Genomic DNA, 17,970 nt, shown 5'->3' on the forward strand with positions numbered 1-17,970 from the left:
ATTGCCCTGGCAAAGGTGAAGCGAAGGTGTTTACATGGACTCGGTGAGGTTTGCGTTCAGGTTTTAAATTACACTGTAATCACATTTTTTGTGTGCATGTAAACAACGTCATGGTCTCTCCCTCTTCCTCTCTCTCTCTCAAACACACTTTGCCTCTCTCTCTCTCTCTCTCTCTCAAACACACTTTGCCCCTCTCTCTCTCACATACACATTGCCTCTCTCTCTCTCTCTCTCTAACACACACACTTTGCCTCTCTCTCTTCCTCTCAGCGGTGTGTATCCTGCCAGATGAGCATGAGGCGGGAAAAGGAATGTAGCTCCGCTCTGTTTACCTCTCTCTCTCTCTCTCTCTCTCTTTCTTTTTTCTCCCTCTCTCACTCTCTCTCTCTTTCTTTTTTTTCTCTCTCTCTCTCTCTCCCTCTCTTTCTCTCCCTCTCTCTCTCTCTCTCTCTGTGTGAGTATGCTCAGTCATTCAGCTCTGTGCACCGCTGTCGTTTCGTGAGGCTGGAGAGCCGGTGGGAAGCCTGTGATTGGGGAAATAAGCGCTTGTGCCGGAGCCGGCTGCCCCAGAGATAAACTAGATACAGCGGAGGGACGCAGGGACTGTGGATTTTAACCTGCACATGTCAAGAAGAGATGGATTTGTGGCGCGTCTGAACTTTGGAGAGAATGCACTGCACATGCAAAAGACCTAAACAGCTCCTATTCAGCATCGGGGATTGTTGGAGAAACGATCTCTGAAATCTGCTGCTTATCTTGGACACTGATGTACAGCTGCTCCTGAGAGGCTGAAAACCCTGGAAGTACGAGCCAAATCATTGAGATGTAAGGTGGAGACATGTATTACGCATGATTTAACAGGCAAAAGATACAGCTCAGCAAGGTTAACCTCAAAGACATCTGTTATACCTGATTACACCTGAGACGTGGGGGAAAATGACTGGTTCGAGGCAGAAGTAAAGGAGTATCCTGTGATGTCAGACTTCACCTGGGGCAATCGTCTGAGACTCTGCTGAGTATCTGTGGCGTTGTTGGCGGGTGGGGGGCCGGCAGGAGCAGACTTCATTTGCAGGTGTCTACACCACACCAGACTTGACTCACCTGACATCATCCCTTCTCTGTTTAGACTCAGCCCCTTAACTCATTTTGTCGCCTCACCGTCTCAGTGGTCCCCGCTCTCAAACCCACCGCCACCTCTCGTTTTCTCCCCATGGAACCACTCAAGAGACGAGAGAAGAGACGCTGATTAATGTGACTCCCAGCAGCTCGTGTCTGATTCCACAGCACTAGAAATAGAAAGAAACGGCGGCGGCACTTGTGAACTGTCTTCACGTGGAACAAGAGAAGCACCATGTGGAATCAGTCTGGATACTGCAATCACATTCCTCACCCTGGATATCCCTTCTACCATGCTCCCTGCAGGTATGCTATCGCTACCCCAACATATACCCAAATTCTGCTTCTGCTTTCTGTGCAGTTGCAGTAACTTGTTGAAGTGGCTTCTTGCTTCGAGGTCCCGTGTCTCATTAATTTTCATTGTTTTTCCACTGGGAGACAATTCTTTGTATTTACCATGTTTACAGATGGAAGTGATTCTGATCACTTTGATTTTTGGTGTCCCTCAAGGGTGAATGCTTGGTCCACTGTTAGGAGAATTGTTATTGCCATTAGGAGCAGTTTTTGATCCAATTGCTCTGATTTAATGCATCCATGTTTGCTGAAAAGTAAGCCAAGATGTTAGTGGTTTTAGTCTTCTCCAAAGCAAACTGGTTTGTCAGGAATGTTTGTGTGGCGGCCAGCTTTAAAAGAACAAGGAAACCGGTTTTACCTGTGCAGAATAATAGAAGTTAGTGAATAGGCAGGTGTGTTGGTCAGTATGTCAGAGAGTGAAGCTCATGCACTGAGCTTTTATCATGCTAGCTAAAAACACTCCTACAGCAAGGGTGTAGCGCCATACTGTGTTTGAAATAAAATAAAATACAAATATAACCTGTTTTTTCTCTCTTGAAAACACTTGATTAAAGCAGATTATGTAAGATTTTTGCTAGTCCTCTTCCATTATGCCCCCCCCCCCAGCAGTAATGACATCATTACATTTATCACAAGGTTTCAGATGTGACCCAGTCTCAAATGAACACCATCAATCCTCATTCCCTGAGGGGAGAACAGACCCCTGCCTACGCCTCTTTTTCTGTCAGATACTGTAATAGTCTCTAACCTCTAAAGGCTGCTGGAGCTCAAGCACCAGAATACTGATTCACCATTACTAGTTATTTATGAAATCCCTGTGTGGTTGAGCATAATGAGGACATAGTTTAAAAATTAATCACATGATAAATGATAAACATATAACTAGTGTGTGTGTACGTTAGCAAGCACACATGCATTTTAAGAGCTAGTTGCGTGTTTTTTGTCTTCATCTGTCCATGCCGTGCACATAGTTTAGGTGAATATGCTGGTGTTGGTGCAGCAGGAGCGTTCGGGGTGGTCTGCACTCGGGGGGGAGAGGGATTTAGCTGATGAGTGAGTCATACCTCAGACCACTGGGCAGGTCAATGACCTGTCAGATCAGCCAGCTCATGGCAGAGAGAGCGAGAGGGAAAGAGTACACAGGAATCCAGGAAATAGCCCTAAGCGTCAAAATAAACTAACCATCGCTATTCACTCCCACTCTACTCTCACTCATGGTGAAGTACTCTGACTCACGCTATGAATGTTCCACCTGTAGCCTAATCACTTCATGCATGCAAGTCAAATTTGACATTTTTCTGCATAAATGCAATTTCCATCATGCTTAAGATGCAGTAGAAACAAACTGCATAGCTGCAGGAGATTTGCTGTAATATTTTCTTTCATTGCTTTTTTTCTGTTGTTCAAACTGTTATCCACCTTGCTGCTTCAATGTCATTTATGCCCTGTTTCCCATCTTCTCATCTTGGTTTTTAATCCTCTTTTTGGATTTACAGTCCTCTGAGGGATTTTCTGTTCACCTGCACATGCTTCCACATTGGAAGATTGACTGCTGAGAATAATATTCAAGCTAACGCCTACATCTCCCTGACAAAAGAGGGAAAATGCTTCTTAGTTTACAGTTAAGGTGCTATGGGAACATTTTATAGGATATGAAGAGCACTGAAATTAGATCTTGTTTTTTCCTGGAGGAAGAAGCGATCAAGCTTCAAAATTGCATTTGTCACTCTAAAAGAATTATTAAGTGTTCTAACCGTTTTATTTATGAGCTTCTCTCTAAACTGTCAAATTTAGAGATTCATACTTCATACTGCTTTTTTATTAATAAAGCCAAAAATGAAGAAATAGTACATTACATTAGAGGAATAGACACACTGGCAGCACGATGGAGCTCATTTTCTGAACTCAGCGAAGGTCCAGTGATCCCTTGCGGAGGCCGCTCCAGTTAATGATTACCTCACCTGTCAACAGACTCGTCTTTGACTCTGTCAGTCTCCGCCCCCGCCCGTCTGCTTAATCCAACGTGTTTACATTCAAATGACAAGGTGTTCACTCGCTGCTCGAGGAAGTCCTTCGCCAGACTCCGTTATTTGGTCCGCTAATCCAGCGTAAGCCAGCAGCGTCAGTCAGCCACGGAGGCACGAGGTGAGCGTGAAAGCTTAATGAGGGCCTGCGTGTTCGATTGCCTCAGTGTATTGATTGTATTTGTGTGTGTGTGTGTATGTTTGAGCATGAGGTGGAGGATGAATGAACTGAGTGTTCATGTGTTCTGAGTGGGCGTAGCTGCTGTGTTTGACCTATCACTGAAAGGTATCAATAGACTTGATTGGAGAGCATTATTTCAGAGATAAGTAAGTTAGACAGTGTGTATTTATGTTGCATCGCATTTTGGAGAGTGTATGGAAAGAGTGACAGGTGACTAAGGTCATGAGGGATTCAAACTCATAACACTGCATGTGCCAAGTTACTCAGACACCACAAAGGTGTGTTCCTGTGTGCACACCTGTGGGAGGAATTTACACTAGCTTCACACTGTATGTATTGTACTCTGTGTGTGTGTGTGTGTGTGTGTGTGTGTGTGTGTGTGTGTGTGTGTGTGTCTGTGTAGGCCTGTCAGCCTCACAACAGCTCAGGGATGTAAATGGATTTGGGCTGGTGGCCCAGCAGGGGGTGAATGGAGCAGATTGTCTGCCTCAGTTCTACACACACACACACACACATACATGTACACACACACATACACAGACAAAGTGCTCTGTCACACCTTCACCTACAACTATGCACACATAGACACAATCACTTCATAATGCAACTTCCAACAACTCATAATTGACTACGGTTTAACTTTAGAACCAACTTAACCTCTCTCAAATATTTAGAGGGCGAAGTGTGTGCGATGGCCTCTTAATCTCTGTTCGTGGTCTGAATAATGTGTGACAAATGAAGCTCAGCAGTAAGAAAATCTATTACAGTGGCGCTATCCCTGTCATCTTTAGTTTAGTTCATGAAGTACGTCTGTGTAAAAGGATTCTCTGCCGGTGAGGGAATGAAGATGAGCTTTTAGTGCTAAACTTCACCTGAAGGGACAGCAGAAATGACTGTGGGGAGAGAGTGATAGGTAATAACTGTGAAGGCAGGAACACTGGAATGGTATAAGAAGCAAAGACAGGACTGTGTATGTCCAGAGGCATAAACTTAATTGACACTTTGCAAGAAAGTGCCCCTAACATTTCGTACAATATTTTGTGAAATTAAAATTTATTACGGCCGCTGGACTGTACAGTATGTGATCTGTGGCAGCGTTTGACTGAGATATTCTTGCCCAGTGTGTTTTGGGCAGGAAAAATTAAAAATGGATTAGTTTTAATGAGAAATCAGATGACTACCTAGTCTGAAGCGATGTAAATGTTGGCACCACGCAGCCAGGCTTTAGAGAGTGTGCCAATTTCACATTACCGGCTAGCATAAACTGAAAATAAAACAATTGAGGGTTGGAGCATATGTTGTTTTGGGGACAAAGAAATTGGGAAATGGCCCTGCCTCCAGCTTTGAGTAGAAAGTCGAGGCAGAAAAGTAGATTAAACAAATCTTAGATGCTAAAATGAAGCAAAAATTGGATTAAATTTGTCCAGAAGTTGATTTACCCCTCTGGTATACACACACACACACACACACACACACTTGAATGCCTCTATTGAAACAGAGAATTGCAACAGAGCATCTGACCAAGCATCCTATCGTGAGAGTCTCCAGAAGAACGTGTCATTCAGCCTCTATGGCTGCCTCTCGTCCTCCTGAGTGTTGACACACTGCTGCGGCTGGATGCTTGATGCGACTGACACTTTCGACAAAATGAATTCCCCACAAGTCGCTCTCAGGGAGGGCAGCCTTATGTCACAAAGTGCCGCGCTGTCACAGCAGCAGGCTTGGATGGGACTGCACTAAAGAGAGAGAGCTGACATGGCTGTGGTTTCTCTGACACTGTTGACACTGTGGTGTGTCTGTGACAGTGGTGATGTGGTAAAAGGATGATGGGTTAACTGCTGATGTCAATCAGCTTTCACTACAAAGTCAGAAACCGCAGGAGAGCAGTAATCCAGGTTTCTCATGTGAACAGGAAACCTTGACAAACCAAGTAGAAGATAAGGTAACCGTTAGTAATTATTTGTCCTTTATTGGATTTTTTTCTGTTTTATGTCCCTTAAAATGATGTTTTTCGGCTTTTGACAAGACAAAACATTTTTTGGGATCAATTTTTACAGTTTACTGGCATTTTAAAGACTAAAATAATGATAATGAATGTTTTTTCTTGCTAATTTTATCATTTTCCAAAAAAATCTTGTCCAAAGTAACAATTTTGAGCCAATTTTAAATAAAATCTGTGATGGACAACAGTGGACGCTTCATGTCTAGATGTGTTTTTGCATAAATAGGCAAAATACACAATATAATACTATTAGCAGCATTTTGATATTGATAACCATATCACCGGGGGAATTTTATACAAAGAATCAGAAGATTTTGATTAGCATATTATCAGATTGTGAATTTACACAGTGAAGATGTATATCAGTTTCACAGTGTGAATCGTTTACCTGCTGCTCTGCAGAAACTAAAGCTGCTTGGTGTTTTGGGAACTGCCTGAAAAAATTCATTTTCACTTTCCCAGAAAGGCTTTTATAGCTTCATGGTGTCATATTGTTGTTGTTGGATGAATATCTTGCATCTCCACATTACATTTCAGCCGCAGCTTGTTTAAACCTAAATGCCAGGCATATTTCGGATTAATCAAAGGGCCTATTTAGCCTATAGGGGAACAATGCAAACTAAAATCTAAAAGACATCGCTGACATTATTTCTAATGTCAGCAGTTTCCCAGTGGTCATTAGCCAGATTAACTCAATTTATCTACAGTATATTCTGCTTGGCCAGGATGGTAAATTAGTGTGATATCCAACCTTTCAAGATCATTTCACATTCTTAGATGGGACACTTGTCCAAATGTCACCCTTCTTATAATTCTACATTTGTCCTTGTCTCAACCTGCCTCATTCATGAGAAGTGGGAGGAAATGATGCAAAGTGAAGTTGTTTTTTCTTTCTAGCAGTGACGTGGAGAGCTGACTGAAGGTTTGGTGGCTAAATCCAGCCCGGAAAGCCGTTGGTGGCGAGTGTAATCTGTGTTTTTTTACTGTTGGTTTCATTAAATATAGTGTGGGTGCTGTGGCGCGAGTGAGCGGATCAGGGCTGAGAGGATAGAAGGCAGCTGTGCACACGAGCAGTTTGAATTACGAGATGAGAAAATATCTCCACCATCCCATAAAACTGCACCTAAAATCTTGCTGGATATGGGTCATTAGAGTCGAACGGTAAAGTACAGATGGACAGGCCGTAGCCTAGAGCACCTTCCAAAGGCTGCTGACTTCAAAGGCCTCACGTCTGTTGATTTTGGCGAGGAGAGGAGCAGAGATGCCGAGCACTTGTTGGGGTTTCTGTTTGGGCGTCGGCCTCGGAAGGTAGGAGAGAGTCAGAGTCACTTACATTGTCAAGACCAGTATCAGTTCAGCAGGATTTTGTCCTTGTCACTGTGAACATATGTGTTGTGTTATAAGCATACAGAAACGTCTGACCTGTTGCAGCACCGGCGAGTCAACATGCCAGAAGTGGGTAAATCTTGGCTCGCTTTTATTGCACAAAGGTGTCTAAACGGAAAGCTAATCGTAACAATAAATGATGAGGAACTTACAAGCCACGTTTGAGGAAAGTGGGCCTTTCCCTTTTTAGGTCAGTATTCTCACCCAATGTAAAATTGGTCGTTCATCACAATGAACCTACAGGGAATTATCACCCCAATCTGCAGCATCCCTCGACTTTACAGAGCTTCAAAGCGAGTGTTAGCTCATTGTTCACGGTACGCTGTTAACTGCACACAGTTGACATCTAGCTGGTGAGCATAGTGGAGCATTGCCGCTGAAGAGCCAGGAGTTGAGACCAAAAACAGAGCTAAAAGAGGCTGAATATTTGCCAGGTGGCCAGAAACACGACTCCAGGTGAATGATAATGCTGCACATTTATCCTGTTTAGTCTTCATTTTTTTTCTCAAGTGCCAAATCCATTAGTTTGCAGCACAGCAGATTTTTCTCAGCTCAGATGCTTCATAATGATATAACGCGCAATTTTTTAATATTAGGATGATAATGTGTCGATGCACTCAGGGGAAATTAGACTAAATGTATTGTTTTTTTTTCCTATTGCAATTATCTTATTAAGGAGTGAATGGCGTTGACCAGACACTGTTAATGTAGATGGAGTCTGCAGAGTCCACAGTCTCTGCAGATTTAGCAGTGATGAGGGCTGGGGAAGAAACAACACCTTACTTCCAGTCCAGAGCTGCCTGCTCGCCGCTCTCCATCTGTTTGTCACTGAAAACCTTTGAGCAAGCCCAGTCTCTCAGGTCTCACATTACTCCCCAGCTGGCCCAGTCCGCGTGGGCACCACAGCTCTAATCCCTGCCTAATCTGAGACAGCTTTGTGTGTAATCAAAGAATCCACTGTACATGCATGGAGAGCTGGAGCCATGCAGGAAAAAAAACACATATACAGGTTAAACACCATGTGATTACCATCAGCACCAAAACACAGAGTGGTGGTGTCTTTTATAGTTTCAATTTGACATGCACAACCACTTGAGTTGGTACAATCAGATTGGTGAGAGGATCTTTTAATGGTATTCGATGCATTTATTTTGCAAAAAGTGCTCTTTACAAATAAATGTAATGTAATAAACAATGATTCAGCCAGACTGACAGAAGGCCAGAAAGAGACAAAGATACCTCACAGTTAAATAAAATATAAGAGATCACTAGTCATTAGGAAAAGAGGTTTGAAGCTTACCATCAAAGTCTGTGCAGATTTAAATACGAACAGGCACCTGTTTCAGTCTCAACTGCGCAATACTTCCTATAACACGCTGGAATTAACAGTTGTGTCGCTTCAGCAAAGCTATTCTTAAAACTTCAAAATAGAAACAGAAGGACGGTCTGGGGTTAGCACAAATCGAGCTGCGTCACAGAATATCAAATGAACAGAGAATGGACTGATATCACAGTGTAAACCTATTTAATCACCACTGAGAAGGCTGCAGAGGACCCAAAGAAAAACAAGATCCCAAAGTAAGCAGCGTTGAGGTTTAGTTATGATCTAGCGTCACCTGCGCTTCTCTGCACCGGAAAACAAAATCGAAGGGTGGAAAAAAAAATGCTCACAGCAGTATTCTCCCCTGTCATGCAGCGCTGTTGGGACATCGACTAAAATGGAGGTTTTAATCATTATTTCATTATTCTTCTTTTGAGACCAAAACTATTTCGAATGGAGGAACACGTTTGGTCTACCATCGTTATATTTGGCGAATTAAACTGTTTGTAAGTATGTTAAAATTGTCGTTAGTGAACATTGGAAAGAAGAAAAACATCAATCTAACAGCAAGGTGATTCCAAACCTGAACAATAGAGTATTAAATCCTATTTTTTTTTTTTAATGTTTTAAAAAATTTGTCCTTCAACAGATTAAGTAATAACTCTGCACTGGTATCGGGCATGAGGGGAGATTTGTTGCACTACCAGAGATTAAGCAGGCAGTCCAATAAGTAATCACAGGTCCCTACTTTTGCACATGACTTTAAAAAGACCCTGTTATAGAATTTAAATGTTTGTCTGTTTGAAGTATGTGCAAATACACATTTGATTCAGATCTGGTGAACAACATCGTTTATGCCCAACTGTTAAATGTTTTTGATGCAGATTGGCCCAGTGGGTGGGGATCACTGAGACATACCCGCCTGCTGGCTGACTTGATTACATTTCTTTACCTTCGATCATTTTGAAGTCGGTGTTTCCCAATGCTGTCCACTCCTCAGCGTTGCTCTTCAGTCACCACCATCACACGTATACTACAACACAGTTAAAGTTTCTGTGAAGTACACTTATTCACTCTCTTTCCAAGAGTGAAATAACAAGACGGATATCAATCTCATGCCTGTATGTTAATCTTGCTGGAGTTAGGGAGTGTTTAGCCTAGACAGCATAAAAACTGGAAGCGAAGTGAAAACAGCCAGTCAATATGACGATGATGTCAAAATGTTAGTTTAGCTCATTTTAATCAGTGAAATGTCAGAATGGCTATTTGTTTGCCTGCTTTTACATCCATCAGACCACGTTAGCATTCATTAGGAGTCATTTCTCTGGCCACATGGCAGATTTAATGTTCTAATCCCTAAGATTTTTATGATTGTTAAGTCACTATCTATCACCAAATGAGGTAACACAGTGGTCATTGAGCCTATGGCCCACCGATTAAAGAACTGCAATATTTGTATATTTGCAGTATTATGAACTGAATGTTAGTGGTGACGTTTGTGGAAAAAATGTTGTAATTAAGTTACTTCCTGCTGCTGCAGCTTCACATTAAAAGCATTTAACTGGCAAAACATAAGATTACTTTTATTACGAAGTAATCACAGGAAATCAGTTGTCAGTGAATTTTGCACTGCTGTCTTTCATCAAAAATACGTCAACAAAACAAGACAACTTTAGTTTTTTGGCATTTTTTGACAGCGGAGCAGTTTGAAATATGGAAATAGAAAAAGGGTGCAAACCTGCAACCTCGCAGCAAGGTAGGAAACTCCTTTCACTGTGCCCTGCTGTCTGCAGACTCGTAATGTGTGCAGCACAAGACAGATCACGGCTGCTCACAGAATGATGGAAAAAAGACCAACAATTGCCTGACTTCTTTGTTAGTATGACAATAGTTTTTTTTTTTTTTTTGCTGTCCACAGAATCATGTGGCCTGCAGTATTAAACTGCATTTGCTTTTACCACCAGTAACTACAGGTGTCAACAAATCAACCAGGACTGAAATCCTCAAGATTACCACTTTAAGTACAATATTTACCTTCCTTGTTAACTTTTATTTTTGACATCATGGATTACTCAGATTACAGAGCAAATTTATTCAACATATTCATCAAAAATATTGATAAAGTTAGGTTTGAGAATTAATTTTACACATTCAAATGTTCTTGTATTCTGAAAGCATTGGATGTCTGTTAGGTGCATACGCCCAACTGAACAGTTACTCATAATAGTACTTTTACGTGTGACATGTATGTTTGACGCAGCAACAAGGCGTTAAGTCTGCTGCAAAGGAAAACAGTTAAGTAGGACAAATGGGACAACCCAAACACATTTCCAATGCATGTTTTTCACTTCCCACATTGGCAACTCTGAACGAGAAGAAACTCTGTCTCGCGTCAGTCTCGGTGGACTCAGCGAGGGAAGCGTGGGCCGGAGCAGAACTGGAGTGATTCTCCTCGGTGTCAGTAGGTAGAGCGGATTCCTCTCTCCACCTCCTAATGAGGCATTAAGCGCCATTGAATACCTGAGTTTTGCCACAGAGGTCCATACTTTTAATATTTCGGCAGCAGTCGCCTCTGAAAATAGATTCAGATTTTGCATCCGGTAAATCAAAAAAGGAGCACATGTGCAACTTGAGATTCAAATCGAGGCTGGATATTATTTCTCAGTGCCTGCCTTCCTCTGTTGTGGTCTGAATCCTTTCAGTTTATAGGCACGCTTCTTGGGTAATAAACGCTGCCGCAGATCTGTGTATCCCTCGTGGGGGAGGAAGTGTTCACATCTTTGAAGCCAAGTTTCAGTGAAGTGATAAATGTTGCGGTAGTGGCCAGCCCCAGCAATGCAAATCGAACACTGATAAAAGCCTGAATTTCTGAGTTAGTTTCTTCTCTGGAGATTTTGTCGAAACGTGGCTTTAACTACGTTTGGGTTTATTTTTTTACCTCCTTGTTTGAAATTACAGGTGGTTCAGATGTGGGCTGTAGTCTATAATTCACAGCTCCTCTTGTTTTCTCAGACCATGCCAGCTGAGTGAGGCTTCACCCTTGTGTCTGTTCATTACATCTTGTTGGATCTGACTCTGTCCTTGAGGCTAGTTTTACTCCAAATTATCCCAGCTAACTACAGGCTATTGACTTAAACATTATGTAACATTTCTGCTTTCAAATGTCTAAAAACGACTCGACCTACGTTGTATGTTTTGTTGAGTTGTGTACTTGCATTATCCCAAGTGTTTCCATCAATGTTCAAACCCAGTAAAATCTGAATTTATTCACAGTTTCATTTGGTCGCCTGTCAATCACGACACTGGAGCACCACACGATGGGTCAGAGAGTGAAGAAGGAAGTCTGCGAACGCGACCTAATGTAACATAAATAAAACTCGTATCTGAGCATGTCTGCCTGAGTCACGTCAGCTGGACTTTCAGTGGCAGTGGTGGTTGTTTAACGATGAAGACAACAACTCCCATGATCCCACACATAACGTAGTCAATGCAATCAAACTGTCTTTTGTTACTGTTTAGACTGAGAGACCCCTCGCGGCTGACATTGCATACTGTGGGTTTAGATATTGTAGTACCCTGAGCGTTGATATTATTTTCCTGGATAACACGTGTATCTCAGAAATGGTACACAGAACTGACAAACAGTGGAATCAGTCGTAGGGGGCACATACATTTATGCTAATTTATTTATTCCCCGTTCCGTCTTCCCCTCCTCCAGCTGTGTTTCACAAGATTGCGTGGAGACTATTACTGGCCTTATTCTGTGTCTTCATGGATTTCACAGCACCAGCACCTCCACAGCACAGCAGCAGCAGCTGCGACTCTTTGACCACAGTGCTGCTCTGCATTCACAAACGCGTTGACCGAGCTCACAACCCAACACACAATGAAGGGCTTAAAGGGTAAATAGGTGCTTTGGTTTGCAGTTGCGTATGGAAAGCATGGATGGAAGCATGAGTAGCGGCAGGTGTCGACATGGATGCCTATTTATGCCTCAGGCAGACATCAAATGGAGTGTCTGAAGCGCTTTGTTTGTCGTAGTGAGATGAGTGGAGTGAAGCGTGGGAGCCAGTTCAGGTAGAGAACTGGAGTTGTGCTGCTAAACTTTAAGGTGACGTGTTGTACTCTCATCTACGCATATGCAGAGCACACATCATGAGGGGCTCTATATGTGCTGTCACGTTCATGCTCATTATGTCAGATTGGGTGATCATAGAGTCATACGTTTCTTCTGTACTATCCTGTGACGTGACTCGGCTGGAACACATGCTGGACTACGCTCTGGCTTCCGATCACTCATAGCTGCCTGGTCCGGTGCCAGGGACTGCCACACTTTCACCTGACAGCACCAACCAACATTGTGTGCTGTATGTAATCATGGTTGTATGAATGTTAGTGAGCCTGGATCGTCTCATCGTCGTTTGGCAATGAAGGTGGGCTATACACACTATTCAGTTCACAACGCCTCATGTCTGTTGATTTTTGCCCTGGTGTCGTGTAGTCTGGCCTGGCTTTAGTCTTTTACTCTTTCCAAAGCTGAGAAGACACTGTGTTGTTATTGATGTTGCACTTTTAACTCACAGTACACGTTATAATCGACTTTTCTGCAACTTTTGTGCTCACATTGTGCACATAAATAAACTGGTCCCGACATCGGTGCTCACACTGACCGTGAACATGAAAACCCACCATTGGTTTTGTCCAATGAAGTTTATTTAAGCAAGACGGCCGCAGAAGAAAAATAACAACAAGCTCAGTGCAGTTCCAAAGCGTTCATGACCGCGAGACAGCAAACCAAAATTTCTGACATGCCAGGAATCCATCTGATGGAGCAGCAGCCAGATAAGATTAATTAATTCATTAAGTGCCCTCTAAAACTGCACATCAAACGACCGATCTGGCAGGAATTCAGCCCATTTTTTTACTTAGTTGGGTGTTAAAATCTACTTAATCCGCACAGTGTCTTTGTGGCTCATCGCTGCTGCTCACATATAACATTTAATTAGCCCAGATCCACCAGAGCATCCCCCGATTCTAATTTCTCTTGAAGGGGTCGGGATTTATTATTATTGTCATCGCTCTGTGCAGGTTTAACTTTCTGCTGTGGGGAGTGACGAGGTCGGCGCCTCGACACCAAAGATCAATTGCATACTCTGTATTCATGCAACAGTGTAACGGTTCCCAGTGAGTTGGAGCAAAATGTCATATTACGCTCAAGGACCGAGGGGTGTATTTGATTTCCTCATCATGCTTCATGCTCAGAGATGCGCTGTTACCACTTTTCATCACCTGAATTGACACAGTTTATTACCTAAATTAAACGTGGGAGCCAGCAGTTTGATTTAGTCATATTAAATGTCAGAGGGTCCTGCGGTGTCAGACCACGGTGTCGTTTGGCATTTAGGAGAATTTTTCACCGGAATCAATAAGCTGCTCGTCAGTCGGCCTCAAGTGAGAAACGTGTGTGTGTTTGTGTGTGTTTGTGTGGGCGTGGTCGTGTCTGTCTCCTTGTGACTGGGCTGTTTTTATCTCTGACTCACTCATTGTCTCTCTCTACCGCTTTGTCATCGCATCTCAAGCTGTATGCGTTTCTCTTTCACGGTTATTTGTCTAATGATTTGAACACACGATTCAAAGCCTGCCGCTGGAGATATCTGTCTGTCTCGGCTGTTGGCTCAATCATCCCTCCACTTCTTCATCTGCCTATCTGAGAGTATCTGAGTTCTGGTCGAGACTCTGGGAACACAAACTGTTTATTTCTGGCATCTTTGATACTCTGTTATTTCACAATGACACCCATAAAAAAACACTCTTTCAACTGCATTTTCTGAGCAGTTTTCTGACCCACATCAGCATCTAGTGGTTCCACCAGAAACTCAATGCAGTACATTTGTTTACAGTTGAAACGGTGCGGCCTTGTCGTTGCAAAGACATTCGAATATTACATTTCAGTGTAAGCAGGAAATATATGGAACCTGCTGGCAGTCAAGTGATATATTACCTGATATTGAAAATGTATGCAAAATCACTTGAAATAATCTAGTGAAATCATCATCATTATTTATCGGTGCGGCTTCTCAGATAGTTTAGTTATTTCGCATTTATTTGATCAAGATAGTAGCCATAGAGGCAGGAAATGCAGGAGAGAGAGGGGTTGTACATTATCTCAGGCACTTTGATAATCATTTGCTTAGTTTTAACTGCAGTTTGCCTGAAACTGTTATTTTTGTAAGCAGAATCTTCTTAAACAATGCTACAATATGCTAAGGTTCCAGTGACAGAGGTCAAAGATATTGAATTATTGCTCAGGCCAAGCTTGTACTGCCAAAGCCTGACCCTAAAATTCAATGATTTATGTTATGAGGACTTGAATTTTGTCCCTGAAAGGAAGACAAGTCCCCAAAATGTGACTGTGTGAGCAGATTAATGTCCCTACAACATGAGTAATACACACACACACACACACACACACAAAATCCCTTCCCCTCTCAGAGATATGGGGCCCGTCAGGCGCTGTGAAGTGTTTTGAATGTGAATGCAGTGTGGACTTGTCTTCCATTAGCATGCCAGGCTGTCAGTCTCCATGCCGAGTCCCTCGCTGTCCAGCTAAAAGCTGCCCCCCTGTCATCCACACACACACACACACACACACACACGCACACACTTTCAGAAGAGGTGTTGGTTGCAGTAAACACTCTAATCTTCTTCTTTTGCAAAAGCGTACCATAAAATCCCGCTGCTATTTGGTAATATTTATTGCAATGGACAAGAGTGGGGGCTTATTTAAAGCCAAAGATGGCCTCATCTCGATGTTTCCATAGCAACAAAACGTCCCAAAGCAGTCTCTTGAGGGCTAGTGGGGGGAGAGTTTGCCTCTGCCTTGTGGCATCACCAGTAGCAACAGAGGTGGACGCCACTCCGTCTGCCGTTTCTGATTGGTTGTGATGGACACCTCTATTATACCACCGTCCACCCCCACCATCCCTCTACCCCACCCTCCCAAAATGCAGCCACAATCAAGATAGAACAGCTCATCAGGGCTGAAGAATCCCAATCCTGCTACTTGATGGAGCTGCAATTAACTGTCAGGGCCGCTTTACAACCTGTGTGTCTGTCTGGGGAGCGTCGTGGAGGGAGGTGGGGAGCAGCGATGAGACATGAGCCGGGGCAGCAGTGAAAAAAAGAAGAAAAAGAAAAGATGAAGATGAATGAATGGCAGTAGTTTGTTCGAAATACGTTCTTGCATTCAAACAAATTGCGTTCCCTAAAAGCAGGATGCTGAAGAGGGTGAAGGAAGGAAATGATGTAAAATATGGACCAAGGCAATGAGAAAGTGTAAGGAGGAGACAGGAGGGTAATAGAACAGGAGCGGGAGTCGTGGCTGTGGGGTTGTGTATAGCTTAGCCTGCCAAGCCGAGCCGGGCGCTCTATAAATAGTCCCATACGTGTACCTCTGAGGGGCACAGAGGTTGATTTCTCTGGAATCAATGAAAATATGATCACCTCAAAGAGGAGGGCAACAACAGCGACTCCTGTGACACAAGAGATTTAATAAACGTGGTTTTAGATGATACTTATCCTGCTCCTGCTGTAGACCCACGGAGTCGACACAAGTTCCTGTTTCGAAAATAGAACCACAGAATCTTGCCAATACTTAATCATTTTTTATAATTTATTTGTTGTTTTTTTTGTTAGCATTTTGCCTTTACTTGATAGCTGGCAGTGGAGAGATGGACGGGACACATGGAGAGAGAGTCGGACAGATGATGTGAGACAGCTGCAGCTACATGGTATACATATAGTGTAGTATGTTAATCGTATAAGTATACATGGCGACATGGACGGCTCTTCAAAGCAGGTTTTAATTCAGTAATTTCTGTGAAGGATTTGCATTAATAGAACAATCTTAAGTCAAGGGCCACTTACTCTTTTGCTCTGGAGCTTTCCACTCCATTACGCAGTCTTCATCAGCAGATTAAGTTTGCTCAATTGCCACGTAAATAGATGCTTAGTTTAGTTTTGTTCATTTGCATAAATGTGACAATGCAGACACATGCAATAGAAAGTATAGGAATTACAGTGCAGGAGAGGAAGAAAGAAAAGTTACACAGTAAGAATATTTTCAATATCAATATTTTCTACACAGTTTGTTTACTCTTATGTCTCTATTTCAGCTTTCTTTGTTTATCCTATTCCAAATATTGTAATCATGTACTATTTTATTTACTATTTAATCGTAGTTTGTCAAAGTAAACAGCACTGACTCTTATCAGCATACGCGTCTCACTCGGATGATCATTCGTGGGCTGTCATCCAGTTATCAGATGCAGGCCACCTCAGTTACATTATCTACAGCTCTAGTTTTTGTTGCCGTCGGCATATTTGCAGTCGGCTCCACCGGCCCTGCTCTGTTTACTCTGAGCCCTCGTGTTTGTGTGAACAGAGGAATTCTTCCATGTCCGCATGTTGTCAGGACAGACAAGAGATGGTAGAAATAGATATTGTACGTCCCCGGCAGAGCAACTGCTACCTGCCGCTCTGCTGTCGCGTTGTCAGGGGGATTGACGGCTCTGTGGTCGACACTCTTTCCTTAACAAGCTGTTAGTCGCAGTTCAGCGCTCCGCAGTGATAAAAGTAAAGTCATCTGCTCCTCAGTTTTAATGATGGTCATGTTTTAAATATACCTGGTATATCACTTCTTTTATTTTCAGCTTCTCTTCTCTTCTCTTCTCTTCTCTTCTCTTCTCTTCTCTTCTCATCTTTTCTCGTCTCGTCTCGTCTTGTCTCGTCTTTTCTCGTCTCTTCTCTTGTACTTCCATCCTATTCTGTGCCAGCACTAAGTATCCCTGTCAGAAGAATTAAAAGGATTAAAGAGTAGTCCTTGCTCTTGCTTGTGCCAGCCTTACAATAATTAGCTGTAAGAACATCCCCGTGTCCCCCACCCCCCACCCTACTTCACAGAACTACATTATGATATTATGCTACCATTTACAAAATCAATTATAATGTGAAAAGCTGCACAATATTTGCAGAAAACCTCTTTTTGTAACTACTGATTTTTTTATTGTATTACTTTTTAGCCATGCTAGCTCCGTGGCTCTGAAGATGGCAGCGTCAGTTGTCCGCTATATCTCCAACAACTCTTGGATGGATTGCTGTGACATTTTGCACAGACATTCAAGGTCCACAGAGGATGAATCCTACTAACTAATCCTCTGACTTTTCCTCTGGCGCCACTGTCAGACAGATTGGCATAAAATGTGGTGCAGACATTCATATTCCCCACAGGATGGATTGTAAAAACTTTGTTGTTCCCCTGGCTTTTCCTGGAGGGCCATCATCAAGTAGTACCTGCAAATCAAATGAAATTCTCATCAGCACTTTGTGTTTGTGCAAATTAAAAGGACTGGTAAATGCACTGCATTAATATAATGTTTTTCTAGTTTACTTTGACTACTCAAAGTGCTTTAAAGCACATGCCACATCCACCCATTCACACACACACACACACACACACACACACACACACACACACACACACACACACACACACACAAACCAGTGACACAGCATTGGGAGTAATTTA

At 42.7% G+C, this 17,970-nt stretch overlaps 1 protein-coding gene across 11 annotated transcripts in view; it reads left to right on the top strand.

Annotated features, from left to right (window-relative positions):
- Positions 1 to 17,970, top strand: part of LOC121608557 (pleckstrin homology domain-containing family A member 7-like) — a 133,189-nt gene that overhangs the window by 33,453 nt on the left and 81,766 nt on the right. Inside the window, exon 1 of one of the 11 annotated variants that reach the window (XM_041939884.1) lies at positions 496 to 1,422. The exons of the other annotated variants lie outside the window; for them this stretch is intronic. Within the exon in view, the coding sequence (XP_041795818.1) occupies positions 1,352 to 1,422 (71 nt within the window). The 5' untranslated portion in view covers positions 496 to 1,351. Of the gene's footprint in view, positions 1 to 495; positions 1,423 to 17,970 lie in introns of those variants that run through there. 11 annotated transcript variants of the gene reach the window in all.

The sequence above is a fragment of the Chelmon rostratus genome, chromosome 6, assembly GCF_017976325.1.
Source record: "Chelmon rostratus isolate fCheRos1 chromosome 6, fCheRos1.pri, whole genome shotgun sequence".
Lineage (NCBI taxonomy): Eukaryota > Metazoa > Chordata > Actinopteri > Chaetodontiformes > Chaetodontidae > Chelmon > Chelmon rostratus.